At 36.1% G+C, this 19,959-nt stretch overlaps 4 protein-coding genes across 4 annotated transcripts; 2 read left to right on the forward strand and 2 right to left on the reverse strand.

Annotated features, from left to right (window-relative positions):
* Window positions 1-996: 996 nt before the first annotated feature.
* Window positions 997-1,779, forward strand: LOC121251966 (ethylene-responsive transcription factor ERF020-like). Its single transcript, XM_041151391.1, has one exon. The coding sequence runs from the start codon at window positions 1,009-1,011 to the stop codon at window positions 1,525-1,527; it is 519 nt and encodes a 172-aa protein (XP_041007325.1). The 5' UTR covers window positions 997-1,008; the 3' UTR covers window positions 1,528-1,779.
* Window positions 1,780-2,528: 749 nt separating this feature from the next.
* LOC121251964 (11-beta-hydroxysteroid dehydrogenase B-like) lies at window positions 2,529-5,392 on the reverse strand. Its single transcript, XM_041151389.1, has 6 exons — window positions 5,072-5,392; window positions 4,327-4,519; window positions 3,779-3,864; window positions 3,504-3,635; window positions 3,224-3,388; window positions 2,529-3,123 (listed from the first exon to the last, which is right to left on the reverse strand). The coding sequence occupies exons 1-6, from the start codon at window positions 5,252-5,254 to the stop codon at window positions 2,797-2,799; spliced, it is 1,086 nt and encodes a 361-aa protein (XP_041007323.1). The 5' UTR covers window positions 5,255-5,392; the 3' UTR covers window positions 2,529-2,796.
* A 1,548-nt stretch (window positions 5,393-6,940) lies between these two features.
* LOC121251963 (probable serine/threonine-protein kinase At1g54610) lies at window positions 6,941-11,886 on the forward strand. Its single transcript, XM_041151388.1, has 9 exons — window positions 6,941-7,345; window positions 7,507-8,341; window positions 8,841-9,125; window positions 9,518-9,835; window positions 10,060-10,287; window positions 10,367-10,467; window positions 10,707-10,821; window positions 10,915-11,202; window positions 11,464-11,886. The coding sequence occupies exons 2-9, from the start codon at window positions 7,874-7,876 to the stop codon at window positions 11,629-11,631; spliced, it is 1,971 nt and encodes a 656-aa protein (XP_041007322.1). The 5' UTR covers window positions 6,941-7,345; window positions 7,507-7,873; the 3' UTR covers window positions 11,632-11,886.
* A 1,563-nt stretch (window positions 11,887-13,449) lies between these two features.
* On the reverse strand, window positions 13,450-17,978 carry LOC121251965 (UPF0301 protein MAB_4928c-like). Its single transcript, XM_041151390.1, has 3 exons — window positions 17,456-17,978; window positions 14,960-15,111; window positions 13,450-14,329 (listed from the first exon to the last, which is right to left on the reverse strand). Exons 1-3 carry the CDS (start codon window positions 17,682-17,684, stop codon window positions 13,652-13,654), a joined length of 1,059 nt encoding a protein of 352 aa, XP_041007324.1. The 5' UTR covers window positions 17,685-17,978; the 3' UTR covers window positions 13,450-13,651.
* Between the last annotated feature and the right edge of the window lie 1,981 nt (window positions 17,979-19,959).

A 19,959-nucleotide genomic window follows, 5' to 3' on the forward strand; every position in this document is an offset into this window, starting at 1 on the left:
TTTAAAAAAAAAAAAATAGCAATAAAATTATTATATAAAAATAATTTTACAAATTAAGATAATTTGATATGATTCGTCAGATTGTAAATTTACTTTATAATTAAAAGATCATATAAAATCATATCAGTTTGTGAGATTAATTTTATGTAAGATCTAATTTGGTTAGCCAATACAGATAAAAACATCTCATCTAAAGTTGTACCATATAATAATTTTGTCTATTCAAACGAAATATTTCATCTCTTAAGTTTTGAAAATATCAACTTAACTAAAGGAACAATAAATAAACAGTAAAAACTGACATGAATAGTACATGATGAACAGTATGTAAACATTATATAAACAGTGTGTAAACAGTACTCCAATAGTACATATACTCTATAAAACAGTGGGATCTACCTATTTTTCTAATTTTAAAAATTAAATTCATAAATTAATATGATTTGATTTAATATGGTAGATTATAAATAATTCAATATATCACGTAGAGTCACTTACAAATAATTTAATTGTATGAATTCACTCAATTTAAAATTTTAATTTTATAAAATTATTGCAGTTCTCGTAAGTTTTGTTTTTTCGAATTGAAAATCGAAACTACTCGATCTACGTGTCCCTGTACGTACTTTCTAGTATCTTGTCGACCGAGCGTGGCAACAAATTCTCCAACACGTTTTGTAGGATGTTTTAAAGTCTCGCTCGTTATCATTAATACCATCGTAACCGTCCAACTCCAACTTGAAACAAAACCTAAACCCACCGCCTGTTTTGTTCCCTTCAGATACTGAACCCAGCCCAACCTTCACTCTTGACCTTTGAAAATCTTGACTCCTCTCGTATGGTCTCGACTCTCCACCATTCATTTTCATAAATCCCTCTGACTTTCCATTTATTCAACCTATATATACTGCAACCTCTTCAGTTTCTTTCGTCACGAGTAGCTTATTCTAGGAAGATTGCTGATCCGGCCTGCCATTTGCACGCTGGACTGCTTCTTAATTTGCCAGCATGAGTTGTTCCGAAGAGAGGGGTGCTAATACTGGTGCGAGCACATCTCAGCAGAAGAAATACAGGGGAGTGCGCCAAAGGAAATGGGGCAAGTGGGTCTCCGAAATCAGAGTCCCCGGCTCCCAAGAACGCCTCTGGCTCGGCTCCTTTGCCACACCCGAGGCTGCTGCGGTGGCTCGCGATGTTGCTTATTATTGCCTGCGCGGACCATCGACGTCGGACAACCTCAACTTCCCTCTTATGTTGCCTTCTGGTGTTCAGCCCGGCATGTCGCCGAGATCTGTCCAGAAGGCGGCCTCCGACGCTGGTCTGGGTATCGATGCACAGTTGATCGCAAACAAGTTGCCCGAAAATGAAGGACTGAAGGATGATAAAAGTGGTCATGTAGGCGCTTATGGCTTGGAGACGGGATGTTGGGAGTTCGCGGGAGACAATTGTGGGACATGGGAAGGCAGCGAGTTGAAAGAAGGAGATGATCAGGCTTTCAGCATATGCGTCGAAGATTATATTATACAGTAGTACTACTGATTTTTTATACGTGCATGGCTTTTAAAATTTAAATTCCGTGTATATAAATATGATCTGTTATCTGGCTCGAATGCTAATATACTCTCATATCAAGTACTTTTATTTTATACACATAAGTTGATGATCGATACATAAATTTTATAGTCTCAAAACCAACGGCTAGTTTTAATGAGTTCAATCCGTAGAGATTTAGCAATATTTGTCTGCAAGGCCATTGAGAACTATTTGATTTTCCTGATTCCATTTTTTCTTTTTAAAAATATTGGATATAACAATAGAAACCATGTTGTGCATTAAATAGAAACCATTTTAGATCATCAATCCACTCAAAAATAATCTAAAAATTAAAAAGATAAATAGATGAGAAAAAATGAATTTAATAATTTAATTTCCATTTAGATAATAACTGGAGTTTTGACTTTTGAATTGATCCGGCTTCAATGGTCCACCTCATCCACTGACCCATCATAATTAAGCTGTGGTTTGGATAGCACAGTTTATTGTTTTGACCAAGGTAATTAACTAATCAACTAAAAGCGAGAGCTATCCACAAAAACTCAAACCTTATTTTTTCCACTATTGCAACTTGCTGCTGATTCACTTCTCCTACAGTCCTATTTTACTCGGTCCAAGTCAACCTTTACCATAATTCTTTCAACATCATCCCCTGGCCCTGTTTCATTGTGGTAAGTTAGTTTGCGTTTAGATATTGAATTGAGTTATTTACGAATAGTAATAAATTAAAATAATAAAGTAAATTTTATGAGATCTACTTAAAATAAGTTTGTGTTTAAATATTAAGATGAATTTAAATATATTGATTGGAAGTTAAAAAAGTTGAGTCCCGTGAATTGAAAAAAGTTGTGGATTTGAGATTTTGAGTTGAGATGAATTTAATAATTTGATAATTAAGTGTTTAGATGTTAGACTCAGCTTAAAATTAAACTGAATTGAGTTGATCTCAATTGAGTCTATCAACCAAACGGGTCCTTAGAGAAACTTCAAAAATTTATTCTAACAAATCAGATATGCCTTGAGCTAATTCCAGATCTTTTGAAGCTGAAATAGCTTAGCTAGTACATGCAGAAGTTGGTTAATTCTCTCTATACTGAAAAGAGTCCTAAGGGGGCATTTATTGTTTATTGAACAAAGTATAGACATGTCTCTCAGTCACAAATTTCCAGCAAGACAGCTAGAGAACACAACAAAGCACACAAAATATCGGTCTAACACGATCTACAGGGGAGATCAGTACTATTTTCATTCCCATTTTGGCTGCTGCAGGGGACTGAGTTGGGAGTAGTGGGTGGGACTAGCAAGAAGTTTCTTAGGAGAGGGGCTCATCTCCAATAAAGGTCTTCCAGTGTACTCCAAAAGCGGCCTTCCGGTGCCCACGAGAGAAGCTCTTCTCGAGCCATGCGTGGCAAGAAGAAACCGGAGCGTCCAATTGAGAACATTGGGTGTAAAAACCCTGAAAAGAAGGAATATATCATACCAGCTTGGATACTTGACATATGCATCTCCTCGGCAAGCCCCGGCCACGATTAACCTTGCGTAGTCCTCTATAGGTCCCCCAGTTACATGTACCTAAAACAGAAACGTGTATTGAAGGTCTAGGATGGCAGAATTTCATCTTGAATACAGAGTAACTTGGTAGAGATATGAAAGCCATTAATTAAAAGCTTACTTCTCTTTCTTCCTTCCACTGCATCTCTGCACCCTCCTCTAGCATGAACTTACCTCCGGTCACTTCACTTCCAATCCAACCATGTGTTGCAATTGTTATTCCAACATCATCTTTCACTTCGAATCTCAGTGTTTCGTAGAAGTTTACAAGAGCAGCCTTAGCTGCCTAGTGATTAAAAAAGAAAATCAATTAATTGTGCTCGAGAAAATTAACAAAAGAAACAAGTATTCATCTAACAAAAATGTCAAACAAGCCAATTGGTTCGGTCATCTCTACTCACAGCATATAAACTCATTCTTGGCAGAGGTAACCAGGTTTCCACCGATGCATTAACAACGATTCGACCATTACTCTGATGTATGTAAGGTAAAGCAACATATGTTGGGTATACATTTCCCCAAAAATTTATGTCCTGAGAACAAAAAATATCCCAGATTGGTGACTGAAAACAAAAGTGCATTTTGTATCAAAAGTACTGTTTGACAAGCTAGCTAGAACAGTCTTAAGACGACTTCACTTACTTTCCTAACTACTCATGCAACTTGTAATCCTTACCAGCAACAGGGGAAACACGGACGTATCGGTGACTTCCTCAAGGTAGAATGTATGTCCCAAACTGGCTGTATTTACAAGATGGTCTACTGCAGAATTGGAGATAAAATGATAATATTAGAGAACCAAAATAAAAGAGAAGGCTACAGTAATTTTCCGAGAAAGTGGGATCTAACACAAGTTTATCTATTATGTCAGATATTTTTTTTTTTTTTTGGGTGGGTATGACACAAGAACTTATCAGTTATCCCTTCCAGATAACATCAGATTCCATTCATTACTTTCCTATACTACTCCGGATATTACAATGTAGTTGTTAACCAACATGTTGGTTACTAATTTCTTTCTTCAACATGCAAGCATTTAAAAGAGAGCATGGAAAATTGCAAAGTGCCTAGCGCCCACGATTATTGGTCTATATACTGCAATTAGTTGTTTCATCTGCAGTAATGCAATGCACTCTAGTTGTGTTTTAGTGCAGATACAAGCTTGTTTTATTACGATTCAAGTAGCGTCAAAATGAGTCCAAGAGTATTTGGAGTGAGACATACGACGCCCATAGAAGTTTATTGTGTCATTAACGAATCTCCTGCAATCTTCTTCCTTGACAACATCTGCAGCTATAACTGTGACATGCTTTGCACCCATATCCCTTGCATTCTGACCGACCACTCGAAGCCTCTGCTCTCTCCTTGCCACCAATACTAGATTTGCTCTCCTCTTCGCATATTCGTATGCAATTTGCTGCACTCACAGATGGCCAAATATAGTCTGACCGTTAGTCTGTGTCTGAATTAACAAGGAAAATTATTTGTACGTGAAAGTTAGCGCAACATGAGCACTACAACTGTTCCTACTCCAAATTTCATCATCAAATCAAACGGGAGCAACTCCTTACATGATCATTACAAGAGACCCCAGTTTTAGTAGAAATTAGAGCAATATTTAACCCAGACTGGTGATCATGAAGTATAATCTTGTTGCGATCATCATGGAACTTGACCAACCGTCGGTCTCACGTATGTTAATCATGTTGTCTATGCATTTTCTCGATATTAATTAATTTTAATTAACCTACCATTCAACTATCGTCTCATCTCTATTAAATAAGTGAAGTCATAGTATCAACAATTTAATTTTTATAAGGACGTGCTGGAAACGTAAGATTCCCACTTCAGGATTTTTTTTTTTAAAAATAAAAAACTAGATAATAGCATTATGATTATCTAAAGACAATTAAAAACAAGGAAAGCGATACGATTATCCGAATCAAAAGCTGAAAAAAGGGAGACTTACCTCCCCTATTCCAGAAGAAGCTCCAGTGATTATAACCACTTTATCTTCCATATTTTCACTGTAGAAAGAGCTGTAAAGCCACTCACAGGCATTGATGAAACACAGGGTTGGCCATGAGAAGGCTAGTATCACAAAGCTTGCGGGAGGCACTACCCAATTCAAGATAGAGTTAAAGAAATCCATCCCCAAAAAGCTTCCCGCAAAAATGCTAAGAGTAGTAAAGAGATTTGTTTGATCTGGTTCGGCAATTGAAACATGAGAAGAAATTACAGAAAGATAGAAAGAACGAAAGGAGATAAGAAAGGAGGGCTTTGGGTTTGACATGTAGTGCTAGCTGATCAACACCATGGTTACATGCATGAGGGCTGTGAGCACACGTGTTGTTCACAAGCTTATGATGCGACGAATGGAAGACATTTTTGGATTTTCCTGCATGAATACTTCTGCTGAACATTGTTAGACTGAAACTAGCTATTTTGTCGAATTTCGACACCAAATTATCAACACCTGTCCACTTGAATGACTCTTTTTCTTCCCGTTTTATTTATTTTTAATTAGATATTGACCCTACTTATATGTTTTTCCATGTCTTGATAAAGTCTAGGAGATATTTCATATGATGTAAAGTCTGAGAGATGTGCCAATATCGTTCTTCAACTGCGCTAAATGGATAGAGTAACTTACAGCTTTAACCTCTCATTTATTACTGCGAAGAAATTACGCATGGATTAAAATTCAAGATCATTCATAAAGAAAAATTTTACTCATTATCTTTATATCACATATTATATATAATTTTTTATCTTTTATTTTATTTTCTTATTAAATATGTGTTATATAAATGAAGAATAGAAAAAATAAATTAATTTAAAAACTTACAAGCAGTGCAGACTGCAACCTAATCGAGTTTATTTATTTATTTATTTTTAAAAAAAATCTATTTATTATCTTTACACTATATATTATATATAATTTTTAATTTTTTTTATTAAATATATAATATATAAATGACGAATAGAATAATTTAATTAATTTAAAAATAAAAAAAATAATATAATATATAGTAGGTAAAAATGATGAATAAAAACTGCTAATTTTACTTTGGCAGTTAAGGGATTTTTTTAAAGGAAATTCCCAATTTTATTTTTTTTAAAAAAATTTAGTGTGGTGGAGCCTATCTGTCAAAGCGTACATAGGTACTGCTTCGCACGTCTGCAGATACTATAGACGATGCGCTCTCTCTCTCTCTCTCAACTAGAATCCATTTCTTTTGTTTTTCCTGTAAGAATATTTGTATTGATGTACACATATGTATATATAAAATCATATTTACATAATATAATTTTAAAATCTTTCATATTAACTCATATATATTTAAATATTTAATTATTTATAAATAATATTTATCTAAATTTAAATAATCATTATTTATCTTATAAATTATATTTTAATCATTATTTTTTTCTCTTCCCACTCTCTCTCTCATAATCTTTTTATTTCTTCCTCTTTCAACAATACAATAAATTTTTACTTGCACATTTATTTTATTATTATGATATATTATATATATATTTTTTATTTTATTATATTTTTAATATAATATATAAAAAGATTATATTTTTTATTATTATATTTTTATTATTAATATTAAATATATATAATGAATGCTAATTATAAAATATATATAAAAAAATTAATTTTAACAAAAAGTTAATGATTATTCAAATATGCATAAATTAACGTGAGAAGTTTACTTAAATGATAAAATAGATATATAAAAGAAGTGATTTTACGTATACATGCGCATAAACCAATACTAATGCTTATATGCATGTTCTGGCAGGCCGCAGACCCTCTCTCTCTCTCTCTCTCTCTCTCGGAGAGCTGGGTCCGCCAAACAACCTCCGTGCTGTCAAGTCCCAAAAAGCTCTGGTCTTTCGCATTTCTAGCTTAACCTACCCCAGCAAAACTCTCTCTCTCTCTCTCTCTCTCTCTCGACCCACGTTCCAAATCACTGAATCAGAACAATATTCAATACCCTTATTTTTTCCATTTTTAAAATTTTTAAGATTTTCTATTGCTTCCTTCCATCTCTAATCTCGGCTTATACAAAAGGAGAAAAGAAATTAGATTTGACTCTTTTGATCGATTGTTCAACTGAAATAAAGCAGAAAAGGGCTGTCAACTAGAAACTCCCGCGCACGAAGAACATTTATCTTTCTTCCTTTTTTTTTCACTTTTTATTCTTTTTTGGGTTGTGTGCGGGAATTTCTGGTATGGTTTTTTCGTATTCAAGTTTTTACATTGCAAATTATCTTCCTGTTTGTTGCTTTTTTATTGTAAAAAGAAAGTTTCAATTTTGCAGTTTCTGTAACATTCTTTATCACATTTTATCCTTTTGTTTACTTACCTTTCCACCCCTGTTTTCGTGAAAGATTGAAACTTTGCAATTTGGGCATCTAAATTCGGAGCATTTTCAGTTGGAAGAGACTTCCTGGACTTGTGCTGCAATTTCATTTATTGTGAATTTTCTGGAAAGGTTAATCAAAATGCAGAGCAATCATAAATAGTGCGAGTCTGGGTTATGCAAAAGGAATAAGAATTTTGATTCTTTTTCTAATACGATTGATGATTTGGTTGGGTTTTGGAGCACCCAGATTGAGAATTTGAGAAGATACGATTGGCAGAAACTAGAAGCTCTGAGTTTCCCAAGAAAATAATTGCGGGTTTTCTATTTTGTTTGATGGTTACATATTTGCAAAGGGGTGGCTGTACATATTTAGAACATTTCGAGGTGAGAATATGGGCAGCATTTGCTCCAAAGGATCCTCAGACAACGAAAAACTTGATGAGTATGAGAGAGAGAAAGAGCTTAACAAGTCGTCGGTTAACTCGGTGGCTCCCGTTTCCTCAAAGAGAGGGGAGTCTGTCGTAGATGTAGTTGGTGGTGGAGGGCTTGATGGCTCATTGCGTCCGATAGCTAGGACAACCTCACAAGCGAGTTCGGGGTTCCTAATTGCAGCAAGCAATGAAGAGAAGAAAAGTATGGTTGTGGAAAGACCAACCAATGGTCATCATCAGAGACGGGCAACAACGGATATGGGATCGAGTAGAGGTCATCCGGAGATGTCTAGGATCGGTAGCACGCCCCGTGGCGCTAAAGGGGAGAAAGATTTAGCGGGATGGCCGTCTTGGTTGACTTCCGTTGCAGGAGATGCCATCAAAGGGTTGGTGCCACGACGAGCAGAGTCGTTTGAGAAGTTGGACAAAGTTAGTTCTAATTTTTCATGGTTCTTTCTATTCACTTTATTGCAGCTTTGGCCTTTTTGATATGCCGCTGATATGAGTAAAATCTCTTGTCTTGAATAGTGAACACAGTCTTTGTTTGTTGTCTTCAGTGGCTGCTTTCTTGAGATATCTTTGCTCTCTGTTTCAAAATAATTCATTGTTTGGTATTTGATCAAGTCCTCCGTGGACCTGCCAATGTCGTATGAACCACGAGTTGGGAACCAATAAAAATTCTACACATTTATCATATATCGATATCGATATCACTTTCTTTCAAGTGCATGGAACGTTTGAGGAATGGTATCTGTTAGGAGTGTAATACATACTTATAAAAAAAAGGAGTGTAATACACATGAACTGATGAAAGAAAAACATATTTGGTAGAACAGGACAATAAATGAAAATCTTGATATGCTATTTTGGACATAAATCTTAAGGATTTATGTATAAATTTCGATATGTTAATTAACATGTGATGCAGATTGGACAAGGAACTTACAGCAATGTATATAAAGCTCGTGACCTTGAAACTGGCAAAATTGTCGCATTGAAGAAAGTTCGATTTGTCAACATGGATCCAGAAAGTGTCCGTTTCATGGCTAGGGAAATTCATGTTCTGCGTAAACTTGACCATCCAAATGTTATGAAGCTTGAGGGACTAGTTACTTCAAGGATGTCAAGCACCTTGTACCTTGTCTTTGAGTACATGGAACACGACCTTGCTGGGCTTGCAGCTACACGTGGCATCAAGTTTACCGAACCACAGGTACCTTTGCTTCTAGCTTTCACTTTTAAAAACTTGAGTTGGAATTGGCAAAACCATAGAAAAACTATCACGATATTTCGTGGTTTTGATTGTATTTATTTTGCCTCTGGCATTGTTTCACCATGATAATTAGCTGTTGGCATTTTCCTTTTCTCCTGGCCATTTGATTCGTTCTTTGAATCATTATGTGGATGCAAAATAAATAAAAATATAGGGTATTAAAAAAATGAAAATATGGGTATCTCTACTGTACACCTATTTGGTACAACTAATTTTCATAGATAGAAAAAATTGAAATGAAGTTTCCTTTTTTGTGCTTATTCCATTAAAGCCACACATTTCTTTACTTGCAATGATGTTAGTAAATGGGTATTTATGTGCTGCGCTTGCAGATTAAATGTTATATGCAACAATTACTTCGAGGACTTGAGCACTGCCATAGTCGTGGTGTCCTGCACCGAGACATCAAGGGTTCAAATCTTTTGATAGACAATAACGGAGTACTTAAGATTGGAGACTTTGGCCTGGCTACCTTTTATGAGCCTAATCAAAAGCAACCATTGACTAGTCGTGTTGTAACTCTGTGGTATAGAGCTCCTGAGCTTTTGCTTGGTGATACAGAATATGGAGCTGCTATTGATTTGTGGAGCACTGGTTGCATCCTTGCAGAACTATTTGCTGGGAAGCCTATTATGCCAGGGAGAACGGAGGTAATCTCTTTTATGTTTTATTTTTTTGGGCCTTATGGAAATGTGTGATGAACATTTCCATTTATGCTCATTGTGTCATTTCGTACTTTAAATACATATGCCTTCTAATCAACGTTTAAAACCAAGAGCATACTCTAGTTTTACAGAACTTGGGCTAATATATTATCATCTCTACCTTCAATTATTTTTAACTTATGGTCACAAACCATCCCAACTATCATCAGGTGGAACAAATGCACAAGATTTTTAAGCTTTGTGGGTCACCATCTGAGGACTACTGGCAGAGATCCAGATTGCCTCATGCAACTAGTTTCAAACCTCAACGCCAATACAAGAGTTGTGTTGCTGAGACATTCAAAGACTTTCCTTCTTCAGCTTTAGTGCTTGTTGATAATCTTCTTTCAGTAGAACCAGAGAACCGTGTATCGGCTGCTTCTGCACTAAGAAGCGAGGTAACCCTTTACTAACTTCATTTATGTTTTTGTCGTAATTATTGGGTATAGTTGTATAAGTTTTACTTTTCCATTTCAGTTCTTCGAAACAGAACCCCTACCTGATGACCCTTCAAGTTTACCAAAATATCCTCCAAGCAAGGAGTTTGATGCCAAGCTTCGAGATGAGGAAGCAAGAAGGTGTGCTATTGGGGCCTCTTTCTCTCTCTCTCTCTCTCTCTCAGGTTCAGAAGCAGGAAGAAAATGGTCTATTTGTTCATCCACGAATAGCTCAAGCTTTGGATGGACTTGTTAAATATCTACTCCCTCTGGCTCGACAATGCCATAATCTCGGCCTACTTTTTTCCCCGTATTTCCTGAAGGTGATGTGATCAAGTTTATTTGGACTTTGTGATAAATTTCCTCTCTTTTGATTTCAGGCAAAAGGCTGAAACTGTAAAAGGTCATGGTTCAGAATATGTTAGAAGGGGTCCAAGAAATACCAAGACAGTGCCAACGCCAGAATTCAATGCCCAGGGTGATATTTCTTTTAAGGTACTACTTTAGGCCTTGCAAGACTCCTGTTTATTATCCTTTTTTACTTCCCATTTCTGCCTTCCACTCATATGGGAAACATAAACATGTCAGAGACACTCAAATACCAAAATCTCAAGTCACAAGTACGATCCCCTGGAGGATGGTGGGTCTGGGTTCCGGATGGAGCCACCTAGAGGAGCGAGCCAGAATGGCTTCTCTCATTCTAATTCAACGGTACACCATAGTGCAGTAGGATCATCATGGAATAAGATGGCAACCGCTGCGCGGAGCAATGGTGAGTCAAAGATGCAGGGGCCTCACATGCCCCAGGCAACCCCGGACCCATCCAACTCTTCTCTAAAGAAGGATGAAGGAATGTCTGCAAAAGAACCTGAAATGGTAAACTTTCTGCTCATATTTCATATTTCAAAAGAAAAATTATTATTCATATATTTATCAACTTAAGGATATATGGCATACGTTAATTTTACATTTTATTTAATCAACTGAAGAACTTATGCGTTGTTTTCCAATATTGTCTATTAACTCTTTTTCATGGTTTTGGTCAAATCCAAATAGTCATTTCCTTTCGTTCATATATCTTCTGATGTTTACTCGCTCCTGCGCATTTAATGGCAATCACTCCTCCAATAATTACAGGGATATGTACCAAAGAAGAATAGAATCCACTACTCTGGACCATTGATGCCTGCTGGGGGAAACATTGAAGACATGCTCAAAGAGCACGAGAAACGAATCCAACAGGCAGTACGTAAAGCGCGCCTTGACAAGACGAGGACCAATAAAAACTATGATAATGACCACTAAAGAAATGTTCGGTGACTTCCAAAATCTGAAACTAGGACCTGGCTGTTCTGCTGACTGGTTACTGCAACTTGCAACCCAGCAGGAACCTTCTTTGGTTTAATGTCAGATAATATGCCATGGCCCATGGAGGTTTAACCAAGAATGAGGTGATTATAGTTGGGTCCCCTCCTCTCCTCTCCAAAAAGACAGAAAACCAAAAAAGAAGGAAAAATGGAAAAAGAGAAAAAAGGAAGGCAATTCTGGTGGTTTTTGTTACTGGGGGTTTGCTTTCAAGTTGGGCATTTCTTTGGTTGCTCAGAGAGTCTGGGTAGGTTGCTGCTTTGTATAGTGGAAAGGGTTTAATCAATAGAAGTCCGTCGGTACATATACATATCCGTGATCATATTCGATCTCCTTGTTTAATTGTACTCACAGGATGGAAATTTACTGTCGACAATCTCATGCATTAGTACCCAGCTTTTTCATGAGCAGTAAATCTTAGAACAGAGCTATTCTGTTATTGCGCACAATTGGCACCGTTTGTATTGAGAGATGAGATAAAATGAGATGAGTTGAGGTGGTTTATAAATAGTAATGAGATTTTTGAGTTAAGATGAGCTGATATAGTTTTTGAAAATTTTATATGTTTGGATTGGAAGTGAAATGAGATGGTTTTAAGTTGTTTGAGAGGAGATATATGTGGGTCTCACAAATGATTGCATAATATTAATAATAATTTGTTTTATTTATAAATATATTTATAAATAAGTAATAATAATCTTTTAAATTACATACCCAGTTTTTTTATATAATATAATTCATAATAATATTACAAGATGACAATATTTTTATAAAATCAAATTATATAAAAAATGTCAAATAAAAATATATTTTATTTATAACAATTTAAAATAATTATGAAATATTTATAAAATCAATTTATTTTATATTTTTATTATTATAAAAAATAAAATATATTTTATTTTAGTTTTAGACCATTTCTTCCTTTTTTATGTTGGGAAAGCTAAATGAAATCAATTGCTTCTGAAAAGTACCGACCGTTTGCCTTTATTTATCATCTTCAAAAGGAATTTGAAATTTTATGAGAAAATTTGTTATGACCGTTTGGTTAAGAGATGAGTTGTCAATACGGAATCTTTTAAATCCAAACCAAGAGAGTGAGAAAGAAAATTACTCTAGTTCATGTTCAATAGTCAATATGGGGGATATCGGGAAATAGCTTAAAGGTATAATATATCTGAAACTGGGAAAGAAAAATGCAAAATCTAACTAATTAGTACTCATAGATGCCGATGGAGATGATGGAATAATGGAATTTTGCACAAAGAGTTGGCTGTTGCTGCTAATAAGATATAGGCTAGCATTGATGTTTACAAATGGTTGCGGATATTACTAGACGTCAACGAGGTTGGTCAGTGGCAATAATCCCTACCATTCGATTCATGTATTTCAAATTCTAGGCCAGTTTTTCCCACTTTGACTTCTGCATCATTAACAATGCTGCGTTCCTTCACATGATCCTACAAAGAAAGAGGGGCTCAATTCGTAACAAGTTTATTCAATTCACGTTCTCGTTCCAGGTGGACGGACGTCTTTGCTATCATATGAAGAAGGCTGCATCAAGCTTATTGAATTGTGATTGAATTTATTAAAGGGATCGCTATAACGCACTGTGCTCCAGCAATTCCGGAAACAAACTGCATGGCTAGCAATATGATTTGTAATTGCTTAATTTATTATCAATGAGGTACCTAGAGTGTCAATACACAATATATATATATATATATATATATATAGATATAGATATAGATTCTCTAATTAAAAATATAAAAAAACTAAGAGAAAATGGGGAAAAACAAAAAGAGAGAAGTGTTGCTAAGAAACAGAAAGAAGATCCATGGATTTGAAGAGCCAGAGAACTTCCTGTACAATTGGCTTCACTCATAGTTTGATTACGCGTCTCGCTTCAACTCTTGGATTGAATTTATATTTAGTGAGCATCCATAGACTCGTCCAATAACTACATATCTTGCTTAGGCTTCCGGCTCAATTCTGAGTAGTGACCGCCCATTAGCTGCAAAATCTCCTCCCATAAACCTTCTGATGAAGAATCCGATAGACACCCACTAATCAGGTTTGAGCTGCAAGCAGCCACATACCAGTAGTCAGATTCAATCTCCTCTCTCAATTGGTCCAGCTGCCACCCAGCATAACCGACAAAGAACCTGAAATCCTGAGGCTTAAGAACACCCTTCTTTACCAGCCCTGCAGCTTCATCCAAACTGTTTCGAGTGCCAAAGCAGAGGCCAGGGATCACCTCTTCAAACCCAGGAAGCTTGGACTTTTCTCCGGTTTTTAACAAAAACATGCTTGCCTCAAGAGGACCTCCAAAATGCAAGGAACAATCAGAAAAAGTGCTTGCTAGATCAAGATTACTGGGTTTCATGTGTTTGATCTTTTTGTGAAGAGGGTGGTTGATGACGACTCCAAATGGGCCTTCTTGTGGGTGTCTGGTTCCAGATCTGAGAAGGAGAACAACGGTTCTTTCAAAAGTTCGCACTCCGTCAAGCTTTTCTGTGGCAACAAGGACACAGCCAGTTTCAGGAACTGGAATAGGATGGGCCCATTTTAGGCCAAGAGATTTGGACTCGTGGGGTTTCACACCTTCACTGTGAGCATCAGACTCTGCCTTCTCTGACTGCAAAATAACATTCAAGGTATACATTTTATATTCTAGGAAAAGTAGAAGAGCAAAATTTTACATTCTCAATAATTTGATTTTTCGAGAGGGCTTCCCCAACATAAAAAAAAATAAAATAATAATAATATTTTTTTAAAACAGAGCATGGTTTGCAACTATCCGTGCCAGCATTGCACGCTTAGACATGGGGAGCTGGAAATGGACAGATATTTCGAAGCCCCTTTATGCAAAGAGCTCAACCTCATTTAATTGGACTTTCTAACACATACATCATGATTACAAACACCGTTCATTTGTGCCAGGAAGCAACAATGAACAAACTAAAGAAAAATCTGATGCGAGTACCAGCTCATAGGGCATGTCAGAAAATCCTTAAAGAACGCCTCAAATTAATCTTCCCAAGGCCATTTGGAAAGCCTATGATTACTACAAACAAACCAAACAAGCCCAAAACATATATGGGGACAATCCATAAGCTCGTAACTCACCGCCTTAATATTGTTTACGCACATAGAGTAAAACACATTATGTGTCGGACTTAAAACATTTAGGCCTTCAAAATAATATCATTCATTTTCAGGAAGGCAACAGCTACACCATTCATTCGAGAAAGAAGAAATGCATCACCTGTTCCCGAGCAAATAAATTTGCTCTAAACTCTCTCCAGTCCAATTTTATACGGTGTGATTTATTGGAAGCAGTGTCATTGGAGTTGTTTCCATCAGAAGAATTGTTCTTTTTCACACCATCTCCTTCTGGAATAGATCGATCACCGTTTCCTGTGTTTATTTCATCAAAACGGAGGATTAATGCCAAATGAAAGTTAGCATTTAACACTATTTTGCAAGTGTTCCATTAATTTACTTGGACAACAACCAAGCACTAAAATGTCACTCTCACGTGGAGACAAAACACATCTTTCCCAAGGGGTAGAACACATAGTTACTTTATTCAAAGAGAATTATCATTCACGAAGCAAATGTTCATTTAGCTAATGAATAACATGAAACAATGATTTGCATTTGCATCAATTTATTATTAAACATTTCAGAACAAAAAATATGAGGTGGTGCTATCAGCCAAGAAATCAATGTTCCGACTAGAGACAGGAACCTTATAGGAGAAAACGGCCACCACATAATGTCTTCAGACAAAAAAAATTAACTATAAATATAATTCCCAGAGAAACAATGATGTTGAACCTTAAAAATGTATCATAGCAAATAATTCAACATGATCAAGGACGACTGCAATAGACTATTAGTGCCATAGAAACAACTAGAGGAGAGAAAGTAAGCTTCCATTCACATAAGCTTACGCCAAGGGTTACATGAAGCCCCACTTTCTGTATTAGTCATCATGCCCCGAGGTACATGCTTGCTAACTATACAGTTGTCAAAGTTCGAATTTAACAAATCTAATTACTGTGAAACTTTAAGCTGAACTGGTAATGACTAAACAAATACAAAGTTGGAGGGAAAAGAAAATGAAATCATATATGTGAGAATCACCTCCAACTACTTGTAATGTGATACATGCACAAGGTGCCACAGAGGCAAGGAAAAGACCTTAAAAACAAAGCTGAAGCATTAAGCAAAGTTGTGACTTGTGAAATTTAATAAAAGAAAATGATGATATAGATAAAACTACACAAAGGAATTCATAAGGTGACATGCATAGGAATACAAGATTTTCTTTAGAAACCAGCTTTCCCAATCTCGTCAATCATCAGGGAATACAAGAGATTGAAAAAAAGTACACCTTATGGAAGAATAAAAACAAAATTATTGCTGTCCCTAGGTCAAATTCTTTTCGGATGACTGAGAAAAGAAATGCAGAATAATTCGTTCTGCATCAGAGATTGTGATACCCCATGATATGGATAAAGGTAGGTGGTGTATGGGATCCCACATTACTTGGAAATGAGAAGTTCTTACTCTTTATAAGATTCCAATGAGACTCCAATTGTATTATTGACTAGTCCTTTTGGAGTATAGACCATGTGGTTTGGACTTTCCATTGAGGCGTTGCAAATGGTATCAGAGTCAGTCCCAACCAGAAATGTAGAACTTGAGTCATGCCACCTACAATGGACAGGCCCGACGAGGACGTCGGGAATTTAAGAGGGGTATATTGTGATACCCCATATGATATGGATAAGGGTAGGTGGTGTATGAGATCTCATATTGCTTGAGAATGAGAAGTTCTTACTCTTTATAAGGTTCCAATGGGGCTCTAATTGTATCATTGACTAGTCCTTTTAGAGTATAAGCCATGTGGTTTGGACTTTCCATTGGGGCGTTACAAATGGTATCAGAGCCAGTCCCAACCAGAAATGTGGAACTTGAGCCATGTCACCTACGATGGACAAGCCCGACGAGGATGTCGGGAATTTAAGGGGATAGATTGTGATACTCCATATGATATGGATAATGGTAGGTGGTGTATGAGATCCCACATTGCTTGTGAATGAGAAGTTCTTACTCTTTATAAGGTTCCAATAAGGCTCCAATTGTATCATTGAGTAGTCCTTTTGGAGTATAAGCCATGTGGTTTGGGTTTTCCATTGGGCGTTACAGGGATACAGGATATAACCAATTCCTATCATTGGTGCATACAAAAACTCACTTCTCCACATTACATTATTAAACCTTATAAATTATAAATAGCAATAGCAAAAAATAATAGGAAGAAAGAAGAAATTACAAGAGCTTGATCATGTAATAAAATATTCAACTCATATTAATTTAAACTATTTGGACATCTTAAAATTCAGGCAATCTGAAACGCAAAGTAGATCTGGATCAGTTATTTTCTGCTGTAAATAAATACTTTTCCGCCCATAAGGAGAAAACAAAAAACAAAAAAAACCCTTCCACTTTCAAATCAGTTCTCAATGGTAAATATATACCTATTCTAAATATCAATTCTATCTCTCAAGTTATGTTGGCTACCAAACAGAAGTCAACCTTGGAAATGTCGAACCGAAAATCAGACAAACACCAACCGAACCAAACAAACCCAGGATTGAAACCAAATCCGAGAATCCCAGTAACCGAAATTCACGAGGATTGCAACAGAACTCTAACGCAAAAAAGAAAAAAAAGGAAAAGAAACGTATACCGGAGTTTTCGTGATTCTTCTTCGCCATAGCTCTGATAACCAACGAAGAAGAAGTGAAAACCCTGCGCTTTCTCAAAACCCTGACCTCAAAGAACCCACAATCCCCAACTTTGCGGAAAGAATTGACTTTTTTTCGCAGGTTCAAGGATATGGGTATCTCCGGAGACGAGTTTCTGAGCAAGATAGGGGTTCGAGTGGAGTTCTTGACATGCAAGGCCCACAGATCCATCTCTCCTCCTCCGCTACGATTTTCCAGGAAAAAGGCCTCGGATTTTCTCGGGCTCACTCTGTCCCTATGTGTCTCTCTCACTCTCCCTTTCTCTAGCTGACGTTGGAAACGTTGAGAAGAAAGGTGCGAAAATCTGTAACGGAAAAAACACACACACACGGATACAGAGCGAACTGCAAAGGGAGGGAGTAGATTGGAAAAGGAACGAGGGAGGGAATATGCTTATTTTTAACCGAATTGTGCTTGTCCCACTGTGTTTTTGGACGGTGAATGGTGTGTCCGACGTCCGTGTGTGTGTGATCGATCACCTATCAAAAACGTCTTTTTGTGTGTAGGATTTCTTGCGACTTCTTGTGAGAGTGCGCGCGCGGCTTATAGTAATTCTCGCCTGCTCGTTTGGATTTCGTGTGCTTGATTTTTCCCATTTTACTCTCGTTATGTTGTAAAACAGTAAAATTATCCATCACGATTATATTACATTTTTATTTCTCAAAAATAAAAACAATAAATATATAAAAATACTCTAGTTATAAATAGATTATATAAAATCAATCTAACAAACTGATGTTGTTTGATGTGTTTTGTCAAATTATAAAATTAATTTTATTGTAAAATAAATCTAACAAATCAAATAAAAATACGTCAACTTATAAGATTATTTTTATGTAATTTTTTTATAGATATAACACTAATAAAATGAGATAAAAGACGTTGTTCTCTTTATCCTGAACCACACAGTTGAAGACGAGCATTCTCGTAATTTTATTCTCGTGTATAAATGAGCATTCATGACCCTGATCATGCCTGCAAGCTAGTGATCTTTTCCTGGCCGATAGACATGCATTAAGATTTCTTATAATTAGCTGTTCAATATGCAGGAAGTTTATGGGATTCGTCTGTTCTAGCTGGACACATTAGCTGTACGTAGTAGTACCGCCACCGATCCAAAATAAGTGCGTCTGATCACAAACTCTCACTGGCCATTAGATTCTTTGAATTTCACTTAAAAATTGGACAGTCTAATTCACGTAAGGGATCCGAATTTAATGGTCCGAGATAGATGGATCCCAATTAATAACAGAATCATTTTAAAAAAATGAACATATTTTTCCTAAAATATAGTTCTTGGATTCTCCGTAAGGCAGCTTGATCTTCAGCTTCACCGACTAAAAGTATTATTGGTTATGTTTGTCTTGGTGAAGTGTGGTTAAATAGATCTAGTTGATTTTCCAAAAGTCTTATAAGGGGGTGGGATCCATAGAATGTTCATGATCTTCAAGCTGCTAGCTAGCTAGTGTGGGTCATGATCAAGACTTCCGTCGATCCTTAGGCTGCATGTATGCATGGTGCATAGATTATTTACTACTTCTTATTATCTTTTCGAACAAATGATACTCTATAATAATGTCAATGGGTACAGATCATGAATTAGGAGGGATCGATGAGATACGTACGCTCCATTACATGAAAAGCTATAAAAGAACATATTAGAATGTACGTACGTACGTGAGGATAAATAAATTATATATAATCCTCATGTCTTGAGTTTTCTAGACAAGTACTAATAATTAGAAAACAATTGATACAGCAATTTAAAAGAATATGTACGTGGAAACGCACGTTCTTTTGAAGGCTAGCTGCGGGGGTAAATGATGATCAGTACAACATGAGGGGATCGATTCACTCTTAATTGTCATGAACTAATCTAACGTACGGATTCATTAGCTAGCTAGACGTACAACTCCACTTCCATCACTTCCCTACCTCTATGGATTTGCGTTCGTAAAATCATGAAATGCATGTTTTATGAATGAGAGAGGACGTTATGTAGTCTAGTACTACTTCGTTTTCTTGACATTAAAAAATCAATTTTTTTAAAGTTTAATTAAATTGATGAGATGGAGTTTGCATGCATAATGATCATATAATATATATATATATATATATATATATATTAAAATGTTAATCTAGAGGCAGTTAGATGGGTTATGTAGTTAGGACAGGAGACTGGTATATATTAGGGCATGCAGGAGATCATCATGGTCAAGAGGGCAAGCAAGCTAGATCATGTTCTAAACTTCTACTAATTAAGATCGAGAACGATCCAACGTCGAGAAGTTCTAACAGTACCCGTGGAATATTTGAAAAGGTACACGTACATGAAGATTATAATGCCAAGGGAAAAAAAAAAAAAAGGATTACAGGATTATTTTATTTTATTTTTTATTCTAAATCAAGATAATTAAATTTCTAAGACGCGCGGCTAGGACAGGTC

This window comes from Juglans microcarpa x Juglans regia, chromosome 2S, assembly GCF_004785595.1.
Source record: "Juglans microcarpa x Juglans regia isolate MS1-56 chromosome 2S, Jm3101_v1.0, whole genome shotgun sequence".
NCBI classification, from domain to species: Eukaryota; Viridiplantae; Streptophyta; class Magnoliopsida; order Fagales; family Juglandaceae; genus Juglans; species Juglans microcarpa x Juglans regia.